The 24,689-nt window shown below is 58.8% G+C and overlaps 8 protein-coding genes across 8 annotated transcripts; all 8 read left to right on the top strand.

Annotated features, from left to right (window-relative positions):
• Positions 1–1,556: 1,556 nt before the first annotated feature.
• LBRM_32_3000 (conserved hypothetical protein) lies at positions 1,557–4,175 on the top strand (the record flags this gene model as incomplete). Its single annotated transcript, XM_001567602.2, has 1 exon — positions 1,557–4,175. One exon carries the CDS (start codon positions 1,557–1,559, stop codon positions 4,173–4,175), a length of 2,619 nt encoding a protein of 872 aa, XP_001567652.2.
• Positions 4,176–5,310: 1,135 nt separating this feature from the next.
• Positions 5,311–9,645, top strand: LBRM_32_2990 (conserved hypothetical protein; the record flags this gene model as incomplete). The annotated part of the gene is made up of 1 exon (XM_001567601.2): positions 5,311–9,645. One exon carries the CDS (start codon positions 5,311–5,313, stop codon positions 9,643–9,645), a length of 4,335 nt encoding a protein of 1,444 aa, XP_001567651.2.
• A 1,666-nt stretch (positions 9,646–11,311) lies between these two features.
• Positions 11,312–11,695, top strand: LBRM_32_2980 (conserved hypothetical protein; the record flags this gene model as incomplete). The annotated part of the gene is made up of 1 exon (XM_001567600.1): positions 11,312–11,695. One exon carries the CDS (start codon positions 11,312–11,314, stop codon positions 11,693–11,695), a length of 384 nt encoding a protein of 127 aa, XP_001567650.1.
• Positions 11,696–12,756: 1,061 nt separating this feature from the next.
• On the top strand, positions 12,757–15,732 carry LBRM_32_2970 (conserved hypothetical protein; the record flags this gene model as incomplete). Its single annotated transcript, XM_001567599.2, has 1 exon — positions 12,757–15,732. The coding sequence occupies one exon, from the start codon at positions 12,757–12,759 to the stop codon at positions 15,730–15,732; it is 2,976 nt and encodes a 991-aa protein (XP_001567649.1).
• Positions 15,733–16,547: 815 nt separating this feature from the next.
• On the top strand, positions 16,548–16,997 carry LBRM_32_2960 (conserved hypothetical protein; the record flags this gene model as incomplete). The annotated part of the gene is made up of 1 exon (XM_001567598.1): positions 16,548–16,997. The coding sequence occupies one exon, from the start codon at positions 16,548–16,550 to the stop codon at positions 16,995–16,997; it is 450 nt and encodes a 149-aa protein (XP_001567648.1).
• Positions 16,998–18,040: 1,043 nt separating this feature from the next.
• On the top strand, positions 18,041–18,445 carry LBRM_32_2950 (putative ribosomal protein L27; the record flags this gene model as incomplete). Its single annotated transcript, XM_001567597.1, has 1 exon — positions 18,041–18,445. The coding sequence occupies one exon, from the start codon at positions 18,041–18,043 to the stop codon at positions 18,443–18,445; it is 405 nt and encodes a 134-aa protein (XP_001567647.1).
• A 1,638-nt stretch (positions 18,446–20,083) lies between these two features.
• On the top strand, positions 20,084–23,491 carry LBRM_32_2940 (conserved hypothetical protein; the record flags this gene model as incomplete). The annotated part of the gene is made up of 1 exon (XM_001567596.2): positions 20,084–23,491. One exon carries the CDS (start codon positions 20,084–20,086, stop codon positions 23,489–23,491), a length of 3,408 nt encoding a protein of 1,135 aa, XP_001567646.2.
• A 941-nt stretch (positions 23,492–24,432) lies between these two features.
• On the top strand, positions 24,433–24,687 carry LBRM_32_2930 (putative ribosomal protein L27; the record flags this gene model as incomplete). The annotated part of the gene is made up of 1 exon (XM_001567595.2): positions 24,433–24,687. A coding segment is annotated over one exon (255 nt), but the record flags the coding sequence as incomplete, so codon positions are not given.
• Between the last annotated feature and the right edge of the window lie 2 nt (positions 24,688–24,689).

The raw sequence follows: 24,689 nt of genomic DNA, 5'->3' as shown, positions 1-24,689 counted from the left end.
GGCTCGGCTTCCATCTCCAGCACTGCCTTTGGTCAAGAGAAGAGGTGGCGCTGCGCGACTGTGGGTGGGCCATCCGATGATCATGCGTGCGTTTTGCTGTCCACATGATGGAGTGGCCACCCTGCCAGGTGTCCGCTGTTGGACGTCTTCACCTGTACAATGCAGCATCACTCCAGCGCTTCCCTCCGCCCCCCCTCGTTCTCATCCTTTGTTTTTGAGAGTGGGCTGTCAGTGCAACTGTGGAGCTCCCTGTGCCTTTCGTATGTGCGTACGCGTCCACTCTGGCCTTGTGTGTTTTTTTTATGTACGTCGGAATGCATTGCTCCCCTCTTCGCTCCATCGCCGAAGCGAGTGCGCTCTTGAGAGTTCGTGCAAGGCGCGTGCAGATCATAACAGAGGGCGATAGCGGCGAAGGGGGCCAACCGCAAACTCGGGCGCCTTTATCCACGGCATGTTTTTTTCCCCCTCTTTTCTTGTGCTGTTGTGTTATCGTTTTCTCCGCACCACCGTGCCGTGTGTGTGTGTGTGTGTGTGTGTGTGTGTGTGTGTGTGTGTGTGTGTGTGTGTGTGTGTGTGTGTGTGTGTGTGTGTGTGTGTTTGCCTCTGCTTCCGCCTCCCCTCTCCCTCCCTCCCCCCTCGGTCTCTAGAAGCTTCTTTTGCCTTTCGGTGTGTACTGGCCCGTAGCTGCAGGAGGCGCAGACGCAGGTAGTCACAGAAATCGCGCAAGAGGTCAAACCCGCCCATTACAAACGAAGAGCTGAAAAGCATCAAGAGAAAAAAGTGGAGGTGAAGTGAACAAAGAGGGCTGCTGAAGGGAAGCCCGACGGAGCACTTTGACTGCATCTTGCGCTCTGCTACAGCAAGGCCGACAGACTCAGAGAGTAGGAAAGGGGAGGGGGGAACACACTTTCCTCTTCACTCGCCGGTTAGCCTCTCCATCCCTCTGCAGCAAAACATCGCCCGGTGTGTTGTTTTGTGCGTGTGTGTAGTTTTCTTCTTATTCTTGAGTGATTATGCGCATACGTATGCAGGCATGTGCGCGTCTCTGCCCTGGTCATACTGACATTTTCCATTCACTTGCATTGTTTCTTTTCGTTCCTTCCCTCCTCGTCGATGTGGCAGCGTGACACATGGCCGAGGAGGCAACAACGACGACACGTCAATCACCTTCGGCCTCGCTCCCCTCTTTCTCTGTGTAGGTGCGAGACTGTTGTTGGTGACTGTGCATTGGCGCTACTTGCGCTTGACCAGGTCTCTCTTTTGTTTTTCGCGTGTGTGTCGCGGCTGATACTCGGTGCACTGGGTCTTTTTCGAACTTTCCACCGATAAATCACTTTTTAGATCCACATTACCTCATTTGCCGACGCAACTGTGCGTGTGCTTCATCGCTGGCCGCTCACTGCGCCTGCTGCGGTGCTCACCTGCCCCCAGAGATTCGCCTCAATTCAACCGTACACACCTTTTCTCTTTGAGTCTGTAGATTGCGCGGGCACGCTCTTGTATCCACGCTGATTTTCCTCATTTTTCCGCACATGTCAGGGCGGTCGTACGCGGAGATGATGTCGCGGCCGTCGGCGCTCCGCAAACCGCTTCTCTACACGCCGGCGTCGTCGAGGGTGAGGCCAGCGTCGTCCCCACGACGACGGCAGCGGCCGCCGCTGCAAACCCGCTTGCCCGCTCCGACCATCGCGGACTCCCCTAGGCGTCTACTCTCGTACTACTTGTCCAAGGCGGCGTACAACACGCACGCGGAGGAGGACGAGAGCGACAGTGCTGCATCTGCTACCGCCAGCGACGGCGATAATGCGATGAGAGGATGGAAAAAGGGCGCAGGCGACGGCCAAGGCGCCGTGAGTGATGAACTACCGCCACCACCGTCGTACTCCTCAGAGTTTCTCCGGTCTCCGCCGTCCCGGAGTATACAACGCAACACCGGCACCTCAGCAGCCATCCCACCTCCCTCTCCGCACTGCCACCCAGCCGGTTCCGTCGTACCGTCTGCCTCAGGCGCAATCAACGTGGTCACTGCCATCCGACAAGCAGAGAAAAGCATTGACCTCAGTGAAAAGCGGACGTTGGCGGGGTCACTCACCCCACTCCCACCAGCACCGGCGGCAGCCTTGTCGCAGTCCGTGGGGCGGGCGCCGTCCCCTACCACACCGACGCTCCCCATGTCACACCTCACTGTGTACACGGAGGCGCAGCGCCGCGTGTTCGAGGAGCAGGTGATGCGGCAGGTGGAAGCACTTCTGCAGGCACAACGGAGTGAGAGTCATGCCGAGCTGGAGGCGTATCGTGTGACTGCTGCAGAGGCCCAGGCCACGCTCCAAGCGGTGGAGGAGGCCTTGGGAGAGCAAATAGGCGATATGCGGCGCTGCAACGGCGGTAGGGCTTGGGACACCGGTACGTGCGTGCACGGCCGTCTCGATAGCTATGTGGCGGGCAGCGAGATCTCTCCCACACTGAAAGTTCTGTCGCCGCCGCCGTTCACCCTGTCAGTAGATGCACTGACTCTAGAGATGTCTAGCGTCGCCGCAGCGGCGGCGAAACCGGCAACCGAACAGCTGCTCGACGCTATCATGAGCATTGAAGAGGGTCAACATGTTCCAGAGGTGTTACAGCAGGTTATGGAGCAGCTTTACCATAACCTGGCGCGTGCACTTGTTCCGTCAGTCGTGAACTATGTGAACCAGCAGCAGCAGCTGCTGCACGGACAAGGGACTGCCGCGGCGGTGGAGTCTGGGGTGTCAGTCGCGGATTCGACGGGCAACGGTGCTCCTCGCGACGCCGACGAGCTACTGCGCACGCACGCAGAGGTGGCAGCACTTCAGGAGGAGGTCCACGCGTTGCGTCGCACACTGCACAGTCGAGACACCGTCTTCGTCAACAAGGACGCTAGTTCCCCTAATGGTCTTGCTCTTTCCACGTCCCCCATCGTTTCGTCCAACGCACAGATGCATCCCTCGCAGGAGGGGCTGGTCTACGCGCTGCAGAATCGCTTGTTTTCTGAATGCCACGCCATGCTGACGCGCAGCCGCCACGAGGCGCTCTTGCTGCGCTGCTCGCTGGAGGAGGAGAAGCGCCAACACTTTCTGACGCGCTTACGCCTGCTGAAACCTACGCATCCTCTCGCACCACAGAAATCTAGCACTGCTGTCTCAACTGCTGACGCTGCTGATGGCCATGCCGAGCGGCACAACGCTCCTACTAGCTTAGGGGCGGACCGCGGCGGCAGCGACGGCATCCGTTCATCTCCCGAGCCACACAGCTGTAGTGGTTCTTCGCCAGTAATGCGTGGTTCATCAGCAACGCGCAGCCCACCTTCATCTGTTCCTGACGCCGGCGACTCTCCTCGCTCGCAAGCGCGCGCGACAGCCGTGCAGTCTGCGGGCTCTCTGCTGAGTGGCGTGCACCACGTAGCCCCACGCCGCTGGACTCCCGCACGCAGCCCGCTTGAACTCGCATCTGACAGTGGAAGGGCAGACGAGCATGACAGAGATGGTGATATGGAGGATAATGCTTCGGTGGGGCACTCACCTGCGCCACGTCATATGCCTTCACGGTCGTCTCAACTGCTATCCTCCGACCCTAACCACAATGCGACGCGCATGGCGGCCTCTCTGCAGGCCGCCATGCGCGTCGCAGAGGAAGTCCTGCACACAACGGCACCCGCAGCGTACACCGCGAGAGGGCCGGCCCATCCGTATTATCGGGAAGAGAGCGGCGGTGTTGCGAGAGCATGGCAACACCGCCGCGGTAGCGGCGGTGCAAGCGCAGGCTCTCCAGCGAGCGACGATGGCGCCCTGTCATCTGGGCGGCGCGGAGAGTGCCTTGGGCAGCCGCCACGTGCGCGGGAGCGCGCCGTATCTTTTCTCGACCCCTCTGACGCCTTTACTGAGGACGTGCGTCACACAGCACCACCGCTCACGTCTGAGCGCTTAGCAGGTACCTCATCACGCAGCGAGCCTTCTGGATCGTCATTCACTCGCGTGCTGGCCAGTCAAGGCGGCAACACAAGCACGAGCATGGACCCCATCTCGAGCTCTACTCTCGCGATGCGGTGGGACGGCTCGGCTGCCGCTACAGAAGCTGCGCCGGCGCTGCCCAGTGACGCTTACGAGAGGCGAGTCTGGAGCAAGACAGTAGAGTTGCTGAGCCGCTACTCCGTCGCCTAGTGGTGGTGGGGGGGAGCAGGGGCGGGCGATCGTGTGCGCGTGGACGTGGCGGCCACCTGCAGGCGCAGCACCGTTGCTTGCATGTGCGTGAGGACGCACAGACACGAGTACAGATGCACCGATGCAGCAACCACGTCAAGAGCAAGAATGACGAGAAAAGCAGTGGGTGCGGTGGTGCTTTCCCCCCTCTCTCTTTCTCTCATGTTACTTGACCTGTTCGACTGTAGCAAATAGTAAGCGCGGCAAAGAGAATGACGTGTCGCTCCGTCGCCGCGGTGGCTTCATGGTCTCTACGTTTCTTCAAACTTTGGCAATCGAGGGGGAGGCACGATGCCGTCCTCTCCACCTATGAAGTGCGTGCCTGTGTTCGAGTGCTTGCGCATTCACATTAACCCCTCTTCCCCACCCTGACCCATTCATCGATCCATTCAACAGCCATGGCTGTGCAAACATTGAGACGACACTCTCTCTCTCTTCCCGCCTGTTCCTGTGATGTCTATGGCCCACCTCAGCTCATATGTGTGTGCATTACCCCGAACTCTCCCCCTCGCACTCCCTGCGTCCCTATATTGCATCGCCATTCCCTCCTCCACTGCCGGGACTGCAGAAAACCCGCAATCCCGGCAGTGTGGTCATTGTGTCTGGATGCGACTCGAGCGCCACCGAGGACATTCTCGCGACCGCGCTCTCTTGTCTTTTCTTTTGCTGATGTGCCTCTTCTGAGGTTCTTTGTAGACTATATCGGTGCTGCCTCGCAGCGTTCTCTCCGAGCTGCCCTGCATCATCCAAGCCGTCCGGCTCCGATCTACTTGCCGCTGTGGATCCCAACTCCTTGGCGTGATTGGTACCCCCTCTCTGCCTAACTCCTACACCCGGCTATCGAAGTCAACGGGCTGTTCTGGTGTTAGCGCAGGTAATTCGTTGGCCCTTTCTTCTTTTCCCCACTCCTTCTTTTTTGCTGCACCTCTTTGTGTCCGCCCCCTGCCATTTTCTCTCTCTCTCTCTCTCTCTGCGCACGCACGCGTGTGTGTGCGTGTCAGACACAACTCAAACGACCGCCTCTATTTTTTTCTTTGTCTCTTTCTTGTATTTCACGCAAGTGATTCTTTCCACCCCCACCACCCTTGCCTCTCGGATGGGCCCAGCACCTCCGCCAGAGCTGGTGCGCCGCACCATCGAGGCGTGTCGCGTTGCTCTTCAAGAGGTTCGCCGCAGCGTTGACTCGACAGTCACAAACGCCGCAGTGAAGGCGGAACTCCGACGTGGAGTGCGCGCTGCGGAGTCAGCGCTGAACACGGCCGAGCAGCTCCTTACAGCGTCGTTGCACCGCAGCGGCGCTTCCAGGAGGACTTCGGCTTCCGCGCCGACACTCCACGTTAGAGAGGACACCGCTACGCTGTCGGCGACTACGGTCGCACAGCTGGCAACCAATGCCGTTGGCTCGCCAGTGCTCCAGAGCAGCATTGCCTCACGGGACGACAACACGAGCAGGGAGGAGAGGCACTTATCCAACTCGTCTCTTAGGGGTGGGGGGACGGTCAGTGCAACGCGACCTGTTGGCACGGCGATGGACCCAGCCGGCAGCCCACAGCTCTGCACCACATTACAGGACGCCGTCATCTGGAGCTACCTGCTCAGCACCTTCTTCTGGAAGCGGCGGAAACTGACAAAATGTAGTATCACCGCCCTGGAGCTGCTGCTGCGCGTCGTGCCGGTGCCATCAGAAGCTGTCACTCTCATCGTGGACCTGGCAGCGATGGGCCCCGAGGGCAATGTTGGCGGCGATGGCGTGCTCGAAGGGGGCCCCGTGTCGCGCCGGTCGAGCCACGTACGTCTTTACGTTGCCGCCGGCGTGTACTACGCGCTGTCTGAGTGCGTACTGCAGAGCTTTTCTGAGCCAGCCGTTCAGATACGCGCGTTGCGTCTGCTCAGTGAGTTAATCACTAGAATCCCCGGCTCACCACGCTGGAGCGGGGTCGGAGCGGGCAGTGCAGGACACGAAGTAGAGGCCAATGGCTCCATTGTGCGTAGCTCCGAGAGTGTCACCGTGGATATGGTGACGTGTTTCCGCGGGCGCATTGCGATGCGAGTCGTCGAGTCCTGCTTCAAGGCTGCAGCAGAGGGGATGCAGGACTCTGTGCGGTGCGAGGGCCGCGTGGCGCTCCACGCAGCCGTGCAGCGCGTTGTGTACAACTTCGTCAAAATGCGGATGTACAAAGGGAAAGTCAGCGACCCCGATGGCTGCGCCGAGGCACGCGCGGCCTTCTCGACTGATACCATCCTCTCCGACTACACAGTTGATGTTGATAGCAACGAACCCTATACCCGGATCAACTTCGTGCCTTCTGACAAGGCGGAGGTCAGGTTACCGACTGGAGTCCTCACCGGCACCCTCCCGATTGTACCGGCTGCCACTGCAGCGACGCTCCACGTTGGCGGCCAGACTTGCAGCGTCGCCGCCACGCAGCTGCAGCGAGACGAGGAAGGAGGCTCCAAGAGCGGCAGGGAGCCGACCGCCGCCCCATCGCCGCTGTCCGTGGAGCAGTTGCGGTGCTCAGGTGATGAGAACAGCGGCGTTGTGTGTGTCTCGGACGCCCAGGCGCCATCACCAATGCACTTAGTGTCCCGTGAGACTCCCACGTTGTCTGCGCAGCTCATAAGCGAAGGGTCATGCCTCAATGAAGGTGATTCAGGCTTGTTACAGTCTCCGGCACGATCACAGCCTCCTGGCACTGCAGCTGCCAACATCGCTACGTCGTCTTTGCTCGACGTCCCACCATCGCCTCCCCCGCTGAACCTTTCCTTTGACCCACATAAATTCTTCCCCAATAGTGTTGATGAGTCTCTCGTGCTGGATGCGTTATCGACGCTGAACGCCGCTGATGGTGCCCTTCCAAGTTCGCTGAAGGACCTGCTGATGGTGCTGCGCCGCATGTGCCGGCACGCGTCACACCCGTGTAGCGGCACTCTGAGCGACGCGAGCAATGACGTGCGAGCGCGCGATCTGGGGTTGTGGGTGCTTGAGTGTGTGCTGGACGGCCTTCCCGTGGCGAACTGCGAGCGGGAGCACCGCTGTGCAAAGTGGATGTCTCTGGTGCTGCATGCTTGCAAGTACGAGCTGCTGGGTTGCATCGTCAAGAACCTGGCTATGGCGACTCCGTTCACACTTTTTGAGCGAGCTGTGCACCTGCTCGGGATGCTGTTACGCAAGTTGCACTACCACATGGCGCGCGAGCTGCACACGCTGCTGGGAGCCTTTCTTCTTCCGCTGATGGCTTCGCAGTACGCTGGGTTCCGTCAGAAGTACGTGGTGCTGTCCATGATAAAGCAGCTCTTTGCAGTACCGCACCTGTGCATCGCATTCTTCATAAACTACGACTGCAGCCCCGCCTTCGACCCTGGCGCCGAGTACGGCGGCATGTTAGAGCTGCTTGTGGAGTACGTGGTCAAGATGACCTTCCTCGATCACGTTGACGAGAACGGTGACGTCTACCCGTGGCTTTCATTCGATCAACAGCAGCTGCTCCGCAGCGAGTGCGTGGTAGTTATTTGCACACTGATGGCTTCTCTGTACAGGTGGATCGCCGAGGACCCGCGGGAGTATGCGGAGAGCCTGCTGTGCAATACCCAGAAGGACGCGCCGCAGCGGCAGCAGCAAGGGGGCGGCGGCACGATCGGTGCGACTGAATCGTCTGAGCTGTACGTGGTGAACTTGGAGGCAGACGCGGGAGTCGATCCGCACCCACCGCTCACGGGCGACCATTCTGCTACGGCGGCTGCAAACGGCAAGGAGGGCAAAGAAGGAAGCGACAACCCAGGCGAGAGCGAGTTCGACAACCGCAAAGTGGCGTTGACCCTCAGCGCTTTCTCTGGGATGACCCTCCCTCACTGGAACAAGCGCCACAACGTCATGTACCACTGGAAGCACATCCACTACCTCCTGCATGACAAGCGCATCTTCCAAGAAGCCGTGCAGCGCATTAACGCGGGCCGCTGGAGGGAGGCAAAGGAATTCCTGGAGAGCCGCGGCCTCACGACGGCCTTGGCGCCTAGTGCGGGGGAACGGGCTGACCCGACGAGTGTCGTCACTGGTACGTCAAGCTACTCCCTTTTCGCTCGATTCCTCTTCGAGTACCCCGGCATCTCGCGCGAAGCGCTCAGTGCGATCTTCGAGAAGGTCAACCAGAAGGACGGTGCTTCGCGCATGCTGCTGCTAGAGTACCTTCACTGTTTCGACTACAAAGACGTACCCATAGATGTGGCGTTGCGCGATACAACGTGCAAGTTCATGTCGTGGGAACGACCAACATTTGAGGCGAAGGTGTGGGAGACGATCCAGGAGTGCTTCGGCAACGAGTATGCAAACCAGAACCCTCACTCTATCACAGCCCGCGACGCCGATGCTATGGCGGGCGTGTTGCTCTTTCTTCACTCCAACTTGCACAACGTGTTGATGAAGAACGAACGAATGCAGATGTCGCAGTTCGTGCGAGACGCGAACGACTGTCTCGAGTTTCCTATGATGGTGGAGGACCTCCAAGCCATATTCAATCGCGTCTTGCAATGCAAGTGGGAGCTGGACACGTATGGTCGCACACCGCAGGAGGCAGGGAGGGAGCAAACGCTGGTGCGACTGTCGACAAAGATCAAGATGGTGCGGGCAGCGCAGCAGAGACGGCAGAGCACCGCCAACAACAACACCTCCATCACAAACTCTAAAGGGTCGACAGTGTCGAGGGGCTTGTCACCTGGTGGTGGTGGTGGTGCTGGTGCGGTCGCCACGGCGGCGACGACGAGCAAGGGTAGCTTAATCGTTGACGCCGACCCGGAAGTTCTGTACGACGTGCTGCAGGGGACGGAGGAGAACGACGATAACCTTAGGCACACCTTCTTTTCTGTCCCAGGGTCGACAGCTGCGAGGATGATTCCAAAGGCTGCGGCTGTACCGAGCCCAAGTGCGTCCCTAGACGGCCGGACGCTTCAGATGTGGAGCAGCGACGATATGGCCCTGCTGGACAACACGATCCCCGCCTACGCTGAGATGAAGGACGGCCTAAAAACCAAGGAGCCGCAGCACCACGCATTTCACGAGGCGGCTGCCGTATACTTGCAGAAGCTTGAATCGGTGCATCGCGTGTACTGCATCGAGGGTGGGGTGTATCGTCCTCAGCCGTACATTTCGCCCTATTACGCCGAACACGTGCGACAGATACTGCTGCTCACGTATCCGCATGTCATGTCATGCGTGTATATGGGGTTCCGTGTCCTCAAGGAGGCACCAATTTCCCGCAAGCTGTTGGATACGGTGCAGGTCACGTACGACATTGCCGCCGCGTTTGTGTTGAACCTGCATGACCTGCGTCCTGCGATGGAGGAGGCGCTACAACGGTATCTGGATGATAAGCGGGTGTATCGGCTTCTGCCGCAGTCTCGCGCCACGTTCGTGCCGTTCTTTCTGAACGTGCTGTAGAGCGGAAGGCGGGGCGGTGTATAGCGATGATTTTGCAGCTCTGTTGGCATGATACCTGTTACCCCCCACCGTGTGCGCGTAGTTGGTTCGCCTTCTTCTCCTTCCCGCCTCCCCCCCTTCACCCCCTATGCACAACCCTCCGCAGCTGTTTGTCACCTGCGCCACTGACACCCGCGCGCGCTCTCTCTTTCGGTGTCTCTCGCACACCAACAACTCAGCTCAACCCACTCTCTTTGTCACGGGCTCCGCCATCTGCAGCAGCGCCACCAGCACCAGCCAAACAGCGAGCCCATGACTGCTTTCTTTCTTGTCTTTCTCTTGCTTGATGAACTTCGCCGAAAGTTTATTTCCCCTCCCCCTTCGCTTCTCTCTGGCTCTCTGTCTTTTGCATTCGACTTGCTCTTTCTCGATTCCTGCGCGGTTCTCGATGTGTGCCTGTGCATGTGTGGCTGTGGACTCTGAATGGGGACGCGTTGCCCACTGCTGCGAGAGGAACTTTGCGCACTTCGCTCTCTCTCTCTTTCACTCACGGGCGTGTGCGTTCTTTCGTCTTTTGGCTCTAAACAGTGTCGCGCTCACTTTACTCGTCCTGCTCACCGCCCCCACCCCCTAGCGGAGCAAAAAGGGGGAAAAGGCGATGACGTACAGGACAACCACCGCAGTCAAGCGAGGACGCACCAAAGGCGCAAAGAAAGAGAGCAGTTCAAGCGACTCACTCGTGATGGGAGGTGGAGGAGAGAGCTGTACCATCACCAGATCTTTTCTTCTCTGAGTTTCTTTTTGAATTCTTCGAGAAGGACGGACGCTTTCATCTACCCCTTTCCCCCGCCGCACTGCCCTCAAGGGGGGATGAAGAATGCAGGTGGTGGGTGCGGGCTTGTGAAAGCAACGGACTTCGACAGGTGCCCCCTATTTGCGCTCTATCGAAGGGACCATGGAAAGTGAAGCGGTAGTGGTAAAATCGCCTGCAGTTGCAGTGGCACCAACAAACTACTACTGGCCATCCTCTGCCTAAGGTAGCGCGCACAGATGAACGTGAGGCCGACGCTTGGCTGCTTTGCTTCATTGCACATGCATTGCTGTAACTCTACGTAGGGGTCGAATGGGAAGGGGGAAGAGGAGCCCCCTTTCATCAGGCGAGGATGACTGCGTGCATGCACACATCTCTGATACCTTTAACGCGCGCGCACACTCTCTGCACCATATCGTCTCTCTCTCTTTTCGCTTGATCCCACTTTCCGCCTCTCGCTGTGTCAATCTGCATTTTTCCTGAGCTTTACAGCACCCACACCGAAGATTGCCCCACTCCACGCGCCTTTTCGAAGGGGCATCCACAAGAGCACCAATACAAAGTACGCACGCACCCTCCTTGCTACTTCAGCGTGCGTGCGTACTTTGTCTTCCACCACCCTGCCTTGACTACTTTTCTCTTTCGTCGCCTTTCCCTGCCTTGTTGTTTTTAGCGTCGTGTGCTATGAGGACCGCATCAGGAGTTGTGCCCGGTGTATTTGCTTCGCCGAGACTTTTCACTTCCCTCGATGGGCACCACGTGCTGCTGACAGAGGAAGTAGTCTGTGCTCTGTGACTCCGTGCTGTATGTGCGGAGGGGGGTGCTGTTTTGTGCGCTACTCTTTTTCAGCCTGTGTTTCTCTTGGTGGCGTCAAAAATGGCGAACTACACATACATGAACCCAGACGAGCTGGTGGAGCTGCTCGACAAACCTGATTCGTTCGCCAAGGTCGCTGTGATAGACTGTAGGGATAGCGATCGAGACTGCGGCTTCATTGCGAACTCGATAAGCATGCCAACGATCCGCTGCTCGTCGGAGATGTACGAGGGGCTTGCCAAGGCACTCTTTGACGAGAAGAAAGAGATCGCCGTCTTTCACTGTGCGCAGTCGCTCATACGGGGCCCGAAGGGAGCTAACCGCTTCGCTTTGGCACAGAAGAAGCTCGGCTACCCCCTCCCTCTCGTGTACGTGCTGCGTGGCGGGTGGGAGGCGTTCTACAACATTTATGGCCATATTCGCCCAGACCTCATGTATGTGTAATGGATGAGGAGCAGCGACGCCACTTGTGCGCGCAGTGCAGCCGTAGGGGAGAACTGCTGTGTATGCGGTGATGAAGGCGTGGAATCTGAGGAAAGCGATGTGGTGTCGCTGTTGGCTTTTCCTACGTGTAGTATCACCTTTTCTCTGATTGTGACTGTTGCTGCTTGTGTGTGTGTGTGTGTGTGTGTGTGTGAGCGGGGGGAGAGTCGTGCACTCATCAGTTGTGGTGCGCAGACGTCGTTACCCCGGTACACGAGCGAGCCTTTGATGGCCGTATGTGTGGCTCCGTCTTCTGCTCCTCCTCTTTTCGGCTTCGTCCCCGTCCATTTCGATGCGCCAGCGACGGAGAAAAAAAGAATACGGCGTCGCGGAATTTCTCCAGCGTTGTGCCGATCGACGAAGGGTGGGTTGGGGAGGGGGGCGGTGATGCTGCGTTGCGCCTCTCCGCCTTGATTGCCTTGGGTCTTGCCCATACTTGCAGAAGAGGCAGCAGCAGCAGCAGCGGTCATTCCTCCGCCGATAAAAGAACCCCCCCCCTCCAAAGTGCATCGTGCGACACGTGAGTAAGCCGCCGCATTTGCCTTTTGTGCCTTAAAACTCCCGAGTCGAGACGTCCAGGTGGAGCAACTCCAACACACGTTTTCTCCCCCTCTCCATTACACCACATGGTCCCTCGCAAGTTAAGAGGACGCCGTGACCCTGTGCTTTCTCTCTTTCTGTTATGATCGTGTAAGGTGCGCATGGCTGCGCACCTCCTCCCTAACTCACCTTTATCTCCCTTCCTCTTTCCTCTTTCCCTCTCTATCTGACCCCCTGCCACGCATTTTTGTTTCCTCTGTCTTTCCGCCTGGGAGTGAAGCGACGGGTGTGTGGGTGTCATTGCTGTTGCTGTGGGAGCTTGTGCGCGTGTCTTTGCCTTCGCCGCCTATTGCGTTCGAGTTTTGTTGTTGCTCTCACGCACTCGCTGCCACTGTTTGTTCTCTTTTTTTTCCCGTCCTTTTTCTTTTCCCCTTCCGCGTATCCCCTCCTTCCTGCGCCTTCACTGTGTGTTCTTCTCAAAGATGAGTCGAGCAGATAAGCAACAGCACCAGGAGCACGTGGTCGGCACCTCTCGTGACACGAGCGTGCGTCTGTTCGCCTTTGCCAACACCCGTCCGAGCTACCAGGTTGTGTTTGCTCCAGAGAAGCCGCTCATTATTCTAAAGTCAAAGAAGTCTGCATCTCCGCAGCATCCGTGCCTTCAGTGGGAGTCGCTGAGCACGCTGGTATTTCAGGCTCGGCCCAACACCACGCACGCCATCTACGTAGCCGACACCACCAATCTCAGCAGCGTCACCACGTATGATCAGGAGGAGCATGTCAACGGTGCTGCTGTCGGCCCGCTGCTGAAGCGGCTCAGCAACGCCATTGCGCGGCTGAACCCACACAACGCCACCATGGTAGCGGCTGGAGTGTCGGGACACCTCGCGATGAAGTACGTGCTTGTGGGAGAGAAGACACTGGGTCACCATGATCGACTCGTGCAGCGGCTCGTGCTCGTGTGCCCTACCCCACTGAGTTCCCTCACCGCCATGACGAACGCCGTGGTCAGACGTCCCCTCGTGGACGGTTATCAGCTTCCAGATATAGTTGTGCTGCTCAAGGAGCAGACAGAGGTTCCTGCGTGGTCTGCGTGGCTGACCGCTCTGCAGGACGTGCATCACCGCATCTCATCCTTTCATATCACCACGAACTTGGCGCCGTCCCTGTTCGCGGCCATCGCGCGCGAGGCGGGACTAGCGGAGGCGGACGGCACGATGGTCGACGTGCACCAGCGCTACGCGGTGCCGCGCGTGTATCGGCTGGACTTCGTTCTAAGCAAGCAGACGAAGAGCGTGGTGCAGCTACCACGGCTGAGCCCGCTCGACACACTCGGCTACGACGATGACGCGGGTGAGGCTGGCGATTTCATAGAGGGCGTGGCTGAGACTGTTGCTGCTGGTAGTTCCGTAGGTGTTGATGAGTCTTGCTGTGGATGCGGCAGCGAGGGCTTCTGTGGCAACCGCGGGCACGGAGAAGAGCGAACAGAGGGTGAAAACCACGGCAGTATGCTGGTGAGTGGTCTTCACGGCCTCGCTAGCTGGTGTGATCCGGTGCGTGTCATCTTGGAGGGCCGTGTGCTAGACCTGCGGGCTGGCCTGGTCGGCACGACGGACGGTTGCGTAGAAGTGACGAACTTGCTGGAGAGGGTTACAGCGGACTCAACACTCGCCGCGTGGCACGCGCGAGCCGTGTCAGCTAACCAAAAGGCGAGGCGCCAGAGGCCACCTGCAGTGGCGGTCGCCGGTGCGCTGACCCGTGACGACAAGGGCCGCACAACGCTGCGCGCCGAGGAGGTGCGACCACTCACCAAGGCAGAGGCGCGGTACTCCATGATGGCCGGCAGCTCTCTAGAAGAGATTCCGGTGCACTATAATGCCTCTCGCATTGCACACAGCTACGGCGCTCTGCTGATTCGTGGCCGCAAATGTGCGTTGGCGCGCACTGTAAAGGGTGCGGTGGACGCACGCATGCGTATTCCTTTTACGCCTCACAGCAGCGCCGAGGAGTCTTGCATGGACTGCGCCGTGCGCGCTCTTTGCGATGCCTGCGAGGTGAGCAGTGATAACTTTTTCCTACCGAGCTACTTGCCACCCGTCACCTTCTACCCCACAGCGACCGCGGACGATGTCGGGCCACGTTGCGTGACCATCTATACTGCCTTGGCGATCAGCCCACCTTCACGCGGCGTCGCGAGCGATGCCGTCGAGGATGTGCCAGAGCCCGAGGAGCCGTACGACTGGGTGACCTTTAGTCGCGCACTCACGTTGATGGAGACGGAGGTAGAGCGCGAGGCGCTGCAGGAGGCACAGGTCCACTTGAAGCGGGCGCACAAGGCTGGACTGTACACCCCCGTCAAAGGATGCGGGCTCTTTGGCGAGGGTGTGAAACCACGCAGTGACGGCGAGGCTGGTGCTGTGATCTCCAAAGGAGCTCTGACAGGCATACCAGCCGGGGCCGCACACCGCCTCAAGACGCTGGCTGGAATTGAGTTTTACGTGATTGTATGCCCTGGTGGTGTGGCGGCTGAGCTGATGCCACTTCTGACTCAGGTGCTGCACACGACCTGTTCACTCGCATGCGACACAGAGACGACCACCTCGCCCATTGAGGACATCGCTGCAGAGGCACAGAGGCGCGGCGAGCGGCACGTCTTGTTGTTCCTGGGCGGGGACGACGACGCCGAGGCCTTCTGCGAGACACACTTGCTGTATCTGACAGAGGAGAGGCATGCAACGGCCCAGGTGTTCACGGTGCTGCTGCCGCAAGTGGCAACGTCGATAGTTGAGCTTAACGACGGGGTGCTCGCCTCCGAGGTAGAGGCGCGACTGGAGACTCTCCTCTCCGCAGTGCGCGTCTCGGATGCTCTCCTCACCATGGTGCCGCTGAAGGAGCTTTCCCGCGCCGAGCACATTGTCCTGCAGGTTTGCTGCAAAGCAAACCCTGACCTCATGCTCTTCGACAGCTGGGAGGCGCGCTGCCCCTTTACGCTGTGCGACCACACGCCAGGGGGGAGCGGCAGCGCCAGTGACGTGGGCGCGACACCGATCCTGAAAGAGATGAAGGTGCGCACCCCCGCTGGTGTACCTGTTGCCCCTGCCTCCCTCGCCTTTCTCACCCACGCAGGAGCTCTGGACTGCTTCTATGCTGCGGGGGAGTACCGCCTGCTGCTTCTGCAAGGAGACGTGTGGGTCCCCACCCGCGGCTCGACCCAGGGCTTTGTGTACCTTGACCTTGTGTCGCACTGTCTTGCAGTTGAGCCGGGCAAGGAATGGACGAGTGCGAGCGACGCAGGCCGAATGAGTGAGCTGACGCTGCTTGTGTGGTGCGCCAACGACGCCGCAGCTGACGCGGCTGCCGTGCATGTGGCTACGCTGGAGAAAGAGCTGCAATGGAGTGAAGCGAGGGATGGCTCTGACTGGCTGTTAGCGTATGATCCCCTACCCCAATGGGAGTAGAGTAGGAGAACAGAGGAAAATGGCGACACCACTCTGCTGGTTTACGTTCTTGCCAGGTGTAGATGTGTCCGTCTGTGCGAAGTATGTGGATGCGCCGACTCCCTCCCTCCCTCTACTCTCTCTCTCGAGTTGTAACGAAGCGCTGCGGGGCAAAGAGGTTGGCTTGTGTTTTTCCTGCTGTTGTGAGGCAACAGCATCGCCGGCCGCTCTCTCTCTCCACGGCATTTTTTTCGTTTTCTTTTCATCATTAAATCTCTCGTGTAAACGTGGTGTGGTGGGGGCGATGGGGAACATCACCACCACTTAGGAGGCAAGCACATAAAAGGACATGAACTCGACAGGGACTCGGATAGAGAGGCGCGCTACTGCACGGTGCGCGTCGACATAGTGTAGACATTACCACTTCAGTGCGTGTAGGCGCTCTGCTAATGGGATGACGGTGCACTGCGGACTCACTACCTACCCCCTTCACCTCAGCAGCAGTGCCGCTTGTGCACGCATTGAGACGCATGCGCGTCTGCAAAAAGGGGGAGGGGAAGGGAAACTTGGTTCTGGAGGTGAGGAGGAGGTGGATAATGCCCCCCTCCCTCTCTCTCTCTCTTCTCCACTGTGCCGATGTTGTGTGTCCCCAATCACTACTGAGTAGTCGCCTGTGTTTGTTTGTTCTTCGTTGTCTCGTCTTCTCTGCGGTTATTTTCATGCTGGGCTTGACTAGAGGACTATTAGTCGTCGCGGTGGGGAATCGCAGCAGTCGTTCTTCCAGCTGTCGTGGTGTGCCCCCATCCTCAGCGTCGCTTGCGGCCACTACGCGAGCCATGGTGGTGCATCTCCTGTGGATCATCAACCAATCCGGCCAACTCATCACCAAGACGGCCTTCACGAGCCCGGACAACATCGGCGAGCTCGGGGCCAATCCGGATATGCAGTTGACCCTATCCAGCGTTCTCTTCTCCACCTGCGGTATGTCGCAGCAACTGACACCGAACGCTGACCCGCTCGACAGCGCCTGCATGACCCTGATCGAGTGCAAGGAGCACCACATCCACGTCTACGAGACGCCGACCTCCGTGAAGTTTGTGCTCGTTTCCGACAACCGCACGATGGAGTGCAGAGACCTGTTCAAGGAGCTCCACGCCCTGTACGCGGAGTTTGCGACCAAGAATCCATTTCACACGGTGGATGATGCCGGTATTGGCCAACCCATTCGCATTCCTGCGTTCACTGAAGCTATCCGGGCAACGGTGGCCAAGTATCAGCGTGTATGAGCAGATACCCTCACGCTACCAGCGCATGATGCCTTGCTTGTGTGTATGTGCGAGGCCTAGAAGGATACAGAGAAGCGACAAGCTCGTCTGATTTGAGCTAGACTTGCCTTCCCTCTCACAGCGCTGAACAAAGTGCGTGTACCTCCCGGGCGGCTACTACGGACCAACAGAGCTGACCTTGAGCCTTCTCTGCATGCTCTCCCTCCCTCCCATATCTGTTGGATTCGTTGCTGCTGACCTGCCCCCCTATTTACCCCTTATCTCTTTTCCTTCTTCGCTGCATCCATTGGTGGCTGGGGTCGCGGTAGTGGTGGCGGGAGGTCAGGCTAGTCGCACACTTGTATGCCTCAGAGTGTGTATCTTCGTGACCGTGCGCCCTTGTGCGTCCTGCGTGCGGCACGGAAAATATTTCTTTCGCAAGAGAATCGCAGAATAGGCGAGGAAGCCTTCAGCGGGCCCCTCCGCTGCAGGAGGAAGACACGCGTATGACGTGAGTACACACACGCACATCTCTTTGATATGCTACGCGTCTGTGCGGGGGAGGGAGGGCGCAAGAAAGTGCTACTGGCACCGCCCCTTCATCTTTTTGTTGCCCGCACCGTACCCTGACGAAGGTCGTGCACCTCACACGTAGGGCTCACTCTGACGCGCAAGGCTGTATAGAGGCGTATCCCACGCAGTGCATTCTCGCTTTCCATTCTTTCGCATTTGCATTCGGCGCCTTTTTCTCTTGAAACTCCCCCCTCATGACGTCCTCGTACCTCTCTGTCTCTCTCTCTCTTTCTCGCTGCTTCTCATCCCCCATTTGCTTCGCTATTTTCCGTTCCCTCAACTATACGTGCGCTTGTGTGTGCCTTTACTTCATCTCTCCATCTCTCGCACAACAAAACTCAATAATTGACGCACACACACACACACACACACACACGTTGTACGCGCGGACAACGCCACTTCGGTTCGATTCCCTCCCCCCTTTCTGCTCTGAATGATACCCGTTTGACCTCCACTTCAGCATTTCGCTTAGTCCTTCCTCTTCCGCAAGAATGACGAAGTTCCTGAAGCCCGGTAAGGTGGTGATCGTGACGGCTGGCCGCTACGCCGGCCACAAGGCGGTGATTGTGCAGAACTCCGACGCTGCGACGAAGGAGCGGCCGTACGGCCGCGCACTGATTGCTGGCATCAAGAAGCACCCGAAGAAGGTTGTGCGCGGGATGAGCAAGCAGACGATTGCACGCCGCTCGCAGGTTGGCGTGTTCCTGCGCGTTGTGAACCACAAGCACTTCCTGCCGACCCGCTACAACGTGGACATGTCGAAGGAGCTGCGCGGCAAGATCAACGTGTCTGACGCGTCGAAGCGCTCGCGCTCGAAGAAGCTGGTGAGGCGTGTGTTCCAGGCGCGCTACAACGCCGGCAGCAGCGCGTGGTTCTTCCAGCGCCTGCGCTTCTAAGCAGCGGTTGCACGGAGAAGGCTGGGAAGGGTTTTAGGGGACGGCTGATTGGGCGGCTTGAGAGCACTGAAAAAGTGCATGGCCGTCTTCTCTGTTCCTCGCTACCCATCTGAGAAAAAGCGCCAACTTCTGACTGCTGCAGCGCACTCGCGTGAGGATCGCCATGCACGCCTGCCTTTTCTCTCTTTGTGCCTTTGCCTAAATGCGCTGTGCTCCTCTTTTCGTCTCTGTAGTTGGCGCTCAGCGTGATGCACGCTTGCGTCTCTCCGGCTCTCTCTGTGTGTGCGTGTTTAGCTGCTCGCCCGCAGCAGCCCCCTGGCGACTTGGGTGGGGGTGGGGGGTTGAGGAGGAGGAGGATAGACCCACACATGCGTACGGTGGAAGAAACAAAGAAGGAAGGGTGAGTGCAAGCGCGCTGTTACATGTGCGCTTATGTGCGATTGGAGCGCAGTGTGGCGGCGTCGGAGGCTACTGTGCAGCAAACGGTCTTCTCATGGTGTGCTTGCGCGTGGAATTGCGAATGCATCAACCGACAACGGAGAGGTGTAGAGGAGGAGCTGAGGCAGTACACACGCACACGCACCCGCCCACGCACGCGTGCTGTTGGAGTGGTGAGAGGGCAGTGGGAGAAACGAAGGACGAGCGAGCGAGTTGCTTACATGATGCGCAGCATGGCAGGGCATTTATGCTGCACCTTCAAAGTAGTGGTGATGCCACTTGCCGTCAGCATCGTCCCTTGAAGCGCTCGCACGCCTTTCCTCCCCCTATCTTTTCCTCAGCCAAGCGTGAGGTTTCTCTCTCTTTTTGTGTGTGCGGTGATGACGCCCTTTCTTTTCCTTTGTATCATGGCGGTGTTGCCGCTCGTGTGTCAGCGTGCGCGCTGATGCGCGTACGCGCGTGCGTCTCTCCATCGTTTTCTTCGTTTTTCTTTGCTCGTTTTCTTCTTTCCGCGCTTCAAAACGCCAAGAGAGCAGGAAAAAAAGGCTAAAAAGGCAGAGGAAAGCCGGAAAACGAGTACGGGGAACGGGGGGGGGCTGGAGAGGAGGCCGAATCTCAGGCCACCCTCTCCTCTCGCACTCCCCCTCCCCCTCGTGGCACAGCAACGGCGACACCTGTCCTACTCGTTTCTTCGGCCATCGCCTAGTCTTGTACTCAGCCAGGTGGCGCACACCTCCACGTAGTGGCACTTGCGTGACTTGTGCGTAGGGTGAGTGTGTTTCTCAGAGGTGAGTGCGTAAAGGTGTCAGTCAGTTCCTCCCTTGGTCTCACATCAGGACACAGGCTGGTCTGCTGATTCTGAGGGAAGCGATAGCCAGTGATGCGGTGCGCCTTACGGGGTCTGCCGATGCCACTATAGGTATTCGCCCTGCAAAAGGTGAGCCGTGATGCACTTAAAGCACCGTTTCGGAGCTTACTCAGTGTAGGCGCTTCTCCTCTTCCCTCTCTGCTTGCGTGCCTGCTCACCACTCACCCTTCATCCATTGGCTTCTGCTTCACTGCATCGCCTCTCTTCTCTTCTTTGCGTCGTACTCGCGGCGTCTTTCTCGTGTAGGCCTGTGCCGCTTTTTTCGTTTGTTTCTCTGCTTGCCCCTCTTCTGCGCACAACACCGTATCGGGCCGAGTGCCAGCACGTCTGTCATGCAGGCGCAGGTGCGGCTGCACCGGCTTCTCCGCCGAGCCTGCACACCCGGGGTACTGTCGAGCAATCAGGTCGGTGTGACGGTGCATGCTCTTCGTCAGTTGAACCTGCTCGATGTCTCCTCGCATTCGCCAGAACGTAGTATTCTCCCTATCGTGAGGCACCTTTGCAGCGGCGCGGACGCACGCTCGCAGGCAAACCTGCTGCACGCGCTGGCTTCCGCTGTCAGCGAGAGCCACAGCTGTCGTACTGTGGTCCACCAGGAGCTGCACAGCACCGTGCAGCTCGTGCAGGCAGCGCTGCTGGAAGTGGCCGACACGCTCACTGCCACTGAAACTGTGTTGGTAATGGAGGCGCTGTTGAAGCTGATGCCCTACGTCGGCTGTGACGCCGGCACGCCGCTCGTAAATTCGCGGCTGGTGGAGGAGGTTCGGGAGCGGACGATGGCGCTGGCAAGCGTCGTGGAGCGACCGGTAGACCTGCTTGGCGTGACGCGGGTCGTTGTCGAAGCCACCTCCTCGACTTCCGCTGTAGCGAGGGATGGAGTCTATGGCGGTAGGCCGTCTGTGAGTAACTTTGCATGGGCATCGTTTTCGCTCGAACACATTTTGCGCGTGGTGCAGGCCCGTCTCAGCACCTTCAGCAAGCAGGAGCTTATCTCGCTTGTCGACGTGCTGACAGTGCGGCGATCGTCGGTTTCAAGTGGCGACGTTTCCTTCCCTTCAGCATTTTCATCCTCTGCCCCATCGACGCCGTTCCACCACGAGAAAAGTCGCGGTGCTGCTGCTTCGATGGAGAAGCATGCTGAAACAGCGGCCGACACGACGTCGGCGACCGCCGATGGTGTCATGTTACTCGACGCCAGTCGTCCTCTTATTCCGGATATACTTGCATGCGCACTCACCACTGTACCGTCACTCTCCATCTCGCAGCTGTGCGCGTGGCTCACGCGCCTAACGACGCTCCGACTCACAGACAACTCTCTCCTTCTGGCTGTTGTGCAGAGTTTGGCAAGCGCCGATGTTCAGTACTTCACAATACCTCAACTGGCTAGTGGGGCCGGCGCGCTCGCAAATCTTCTCACGCTGACCTCGGTCCCAGGTCAACCATGGGCGCATGCTGAGCTGTGTATTCGCCTTTACGCAAGACTGCTGCACTGCCTCTCTTCAGCGCTCTACGATGCTGATCGACACGACCCTGAAGTGGTGCACCACGCCCAGACTCGTTTGCTACCGCTACTCGGCACGATTCCAGAGGCTGCGCTGGACGACTACCTCGACAGCGCCATGCCAAAAAGCATGAGGCGTGTCGACTTGGGTTTTGGCGATAAGTCGAAAGCGGCGGCACCAGACACCGCAGTACGGCCACACTTTCTTAGTGTGTGTGCTACGCTTGCAAGCGCCATTGAGAAGACCGCGGCGGTCTTACTCCGCTCTATTGCAGTGCTGCCCCCGCGCGAGCAAGCTCTCGTCGCTTCTGCCGTCTTTTACTGGCGTGTCTACACGCCCTCCGTCGCCGATATGCCAGGTGCGTCGACAGCGGCAGTGGCTCAGCAACCTTCCATTCCCTTTGAGCAAGAGTGCCAATTTTCTCTCAAGTGCAGAGATGTGCTGCATCGCTGCTCTCCGCTGACGCTGGACGACATGGCGCGCAAGCACCGCGCCTTGTGTGGGCTGATCATAACTTGTAGCGCCGGCTTCACGGCGAGAGATTCGGTGTACGTGCTCAACGAGCTCGTCGTGGCGCATTATACCGATCGTGCTTTGCAGGTACTTCACCAGGAAGAGCAGCAGCAGCAGCAGCAGCCGCAGCATCAGCGCCGTCTCTCGTCTTCGGCAGCAGATTTGAGCAGTGCGCCATGCACCCAGCCTAGCTTGCTTGTGTCTGTCGTGCGTGTAACTTCGGAGGAGCGGCAGGTTCTCATGAAGCTGCTCAACGACCAGCTGCAGGGACCGCTGCTGAGCGCTCTCGGGGAGGTGCACACGTCCCAGCTCGTCCGCTACCTGTCGTCTCTGTCGAGGATGGGTGTGGGCGCCAAGGGGCCCTACCGTGCAGTAATGCGGCACCTGAATGGCCGCTCTCTATCGAGCTTTGAGCAGGTGAGTTTGATGGTGGTGATGGCTCGTCATCACTTAAGGTCTCGTCGCGTTGTGCACGAGGTCATCCGTGCTCTGCCGGAGCTTGGCACGGCTCTGAGTACTGCTGCGAAGGTGACGCTGCTGAAGAGCCTCGGGCAGGTGAATGGCCAGCAATTTGTCAAGGCGCCGTACGACGAGACCCTCCTTCCTGGGAAGTTTTTCCCCACGCTGGAGGAGCTCCCACGACTCACGTTTCTGCAGCTCGTCTTCTGCTTCAACGGCCTCATGGAACTCCGTCAGTACGAGAATCCAGCAGCGCAGGCGGTGCTGGTAGAGATCAGCAAGCGCCTCTGCACGCCGCCACTTCGGCCAAGCGACTCCCTCCGCACCATCAACTCCGCGACGGCGCTGGCGGAGTTTCTCGCGTCCCTCTGCCGCTTTGGGGGCCCTGCGGAGGGGGTCTCAACAGCACTGCTGCTAGAGACGCTGCAGGCGCTGGAGCAGCGGCTCGCCACGACACGCTCTCTCTTCGTTGACCTCGCCCGACTCAATTGGTACTGGCCATGTGTGCAGGAGTACTTCCACCTCTCTTCAGCGCTGTGGAACGGCTGTGCATCGTCGAGGCATGGTGCGCGGCGAGATACAACAGCACCAATAGTGGAGCAGTGGTCTTTCACAACGGACGAGTGGCTCCGTCTGACCAGGGCGTTTGGGCAGCTGGTCGAGACAGCCGGCGCGCGCGTCGCAGCGCGGCTGCAGGACATCGCCAAGTCTCCGAGTCTGCGACCCAATACCTTCCTGTGGTGTCAAATGGTGTGCGGACTGCGGTTCGGCGGAATACCGCCTCGTGGGAGTGCAGAGGAAGTGCGTCTTGTCGAAAACCTGGAGCAGAAGAAGATGCTGCCGTTGCTCAGCAACCCGCAGCAGCTACTCGACATGACCGTGCTCGCCCTTCACTTCACCTCGGAAGGACGAGATGCAGAGGCGATGCCGGCACTGCGGTTCATTCAGAAGAACATGGCTGCAATGCAGGTGCAGGACTGCCTGCAGGTGTGGTGGTACATCTCCCAACTGCTGTCAGTGTCCTCATTGTCAACCACCGCTACGTCATTAGGCTGGGTGACGTCACCGCGACGAAGCGAGGTTGGTAAAGTGCAGGGGACAGGGACTAACTTTTCCTCCGCCGTCGTGGCACCAGTGTCGGAGAGAGCTCGTTTCGTGTTGCAGGAGGTGCGTGATGCTGCCAAGGAGCAGGTGCTCCGCGGAGAAAAGGCAGTCACGCAGAAGCTCAGCGTTATGGAGAAACGGCTGCTGAAGTCTCTGCAGTGAGCCTTCACGGGTGCACCCGCGCACACGCCCGTGAAGGCTCACATGGTTGCATTAGCGTACGCATGTGCGTCTCGTGTAGGACTTTCGGGCAGCGAGGCGGGCGCCCCCCTGCAAACATGTCACGCGAGCTACATCGACAGCAACTCAACCATCGCCCCGCACGCACACGCCCGTGTGCACCCCACTAAGTGAGTCCTCTCGCTTTCCCTTTTCATTTTATTTTCTAGTTGGTCATACGCTCTGCAGCCATCGTATGAGAGCCGCTCGTCACACAAGAGCAGCAACAGCAGCTCGAACAAGCTAAACAGATGTGTGGCACAAACGTGTGGGCCCCAGTTTGAGGCGGAGGGCAGGCGCATCGATGGAGACGGGTGACGGGGTCTACCCCCTGTTGCCTTCCCTTTGTGATGAGGGGGTGGACTGTGGTGTATTCACTTCCCCCCTCCCCCCGCTCCCGGCGAGCTGACGTGCTGGTCTTCTTAGTTCCCCGCAGCAAGCCGCCGCTCCACTCTTTCCTCTGTGTAGGAGACGCCATTCTCTTCCATTTATACCACTTACACCTTTACATGCATCACTGTGTGTGTGTGTGTGTGTGTGTGTGTGTGCCGCCGCCCATGGAGCCTTGCTTGCGTTAGCTCCCACTGTCTTTCGTCTACTCGCTGTGCGTTTTCTCTCTCTCTTGCTCCCCTTCCCTCTTCTCCTTCCTCGTCCGCTTGCCTGTATGGGTGCCGCGTCTGGACATCGCGACACCACTTTACCCACGACCCGTGTTTTCCCCCCCCCCATTTTTTTTATATATATATTACACACACCTCAACACGAGCCTCCCGGTGCAGAAAGTTGTCCCTGCCGAGTCGCTCTCTCATCCCCCTTCCACTGCCCCTGTTCAGCGCAACCCGCTCTCCCCCCACCCCGGGACAGACACCTTGCTAGTCGGCGAGATGACGAAGTTCCTGAAGCCCGGTAAGGTGGTGATCGTGACGGCTGGCCGCTACGCCGGCCACAAGGCGGTGATTGTGCAGAACTCCGACGCTGCGACGAAGGAGCGGCCGTACGGCCGCGCACTGATTGCTGGCATCAAGAAGTACCCGAAGAAGGTTGTGCGCGGGATGAGCAAGCAGACGATTGCACGCCGCTCGCAGGTTGGCGTGTTCCTGCGCGTTGTGAACCACAAGCACTTCCTGCCGACCCGCTACAA

Source organism: Leishmania braziliensis, chromosome 32 (genome assembly GCF_000002845.2).
Source record: "Leishmania braziliensis MHOM/BR/75/M2904 complete genome, chromosome 32".
Lineage (NCBI taxonomy): Eukaryota > Euglenozoa > Kinetoplastea > Trypanosomatida > Trypanosomatidae > Leishmania > Leishmania braziliensis.
The sequence above is the reverse complement of the archived record's forward strand: the minus strand, read 5'-3'. Positions and strand labels throughout refer to the sequence as shown.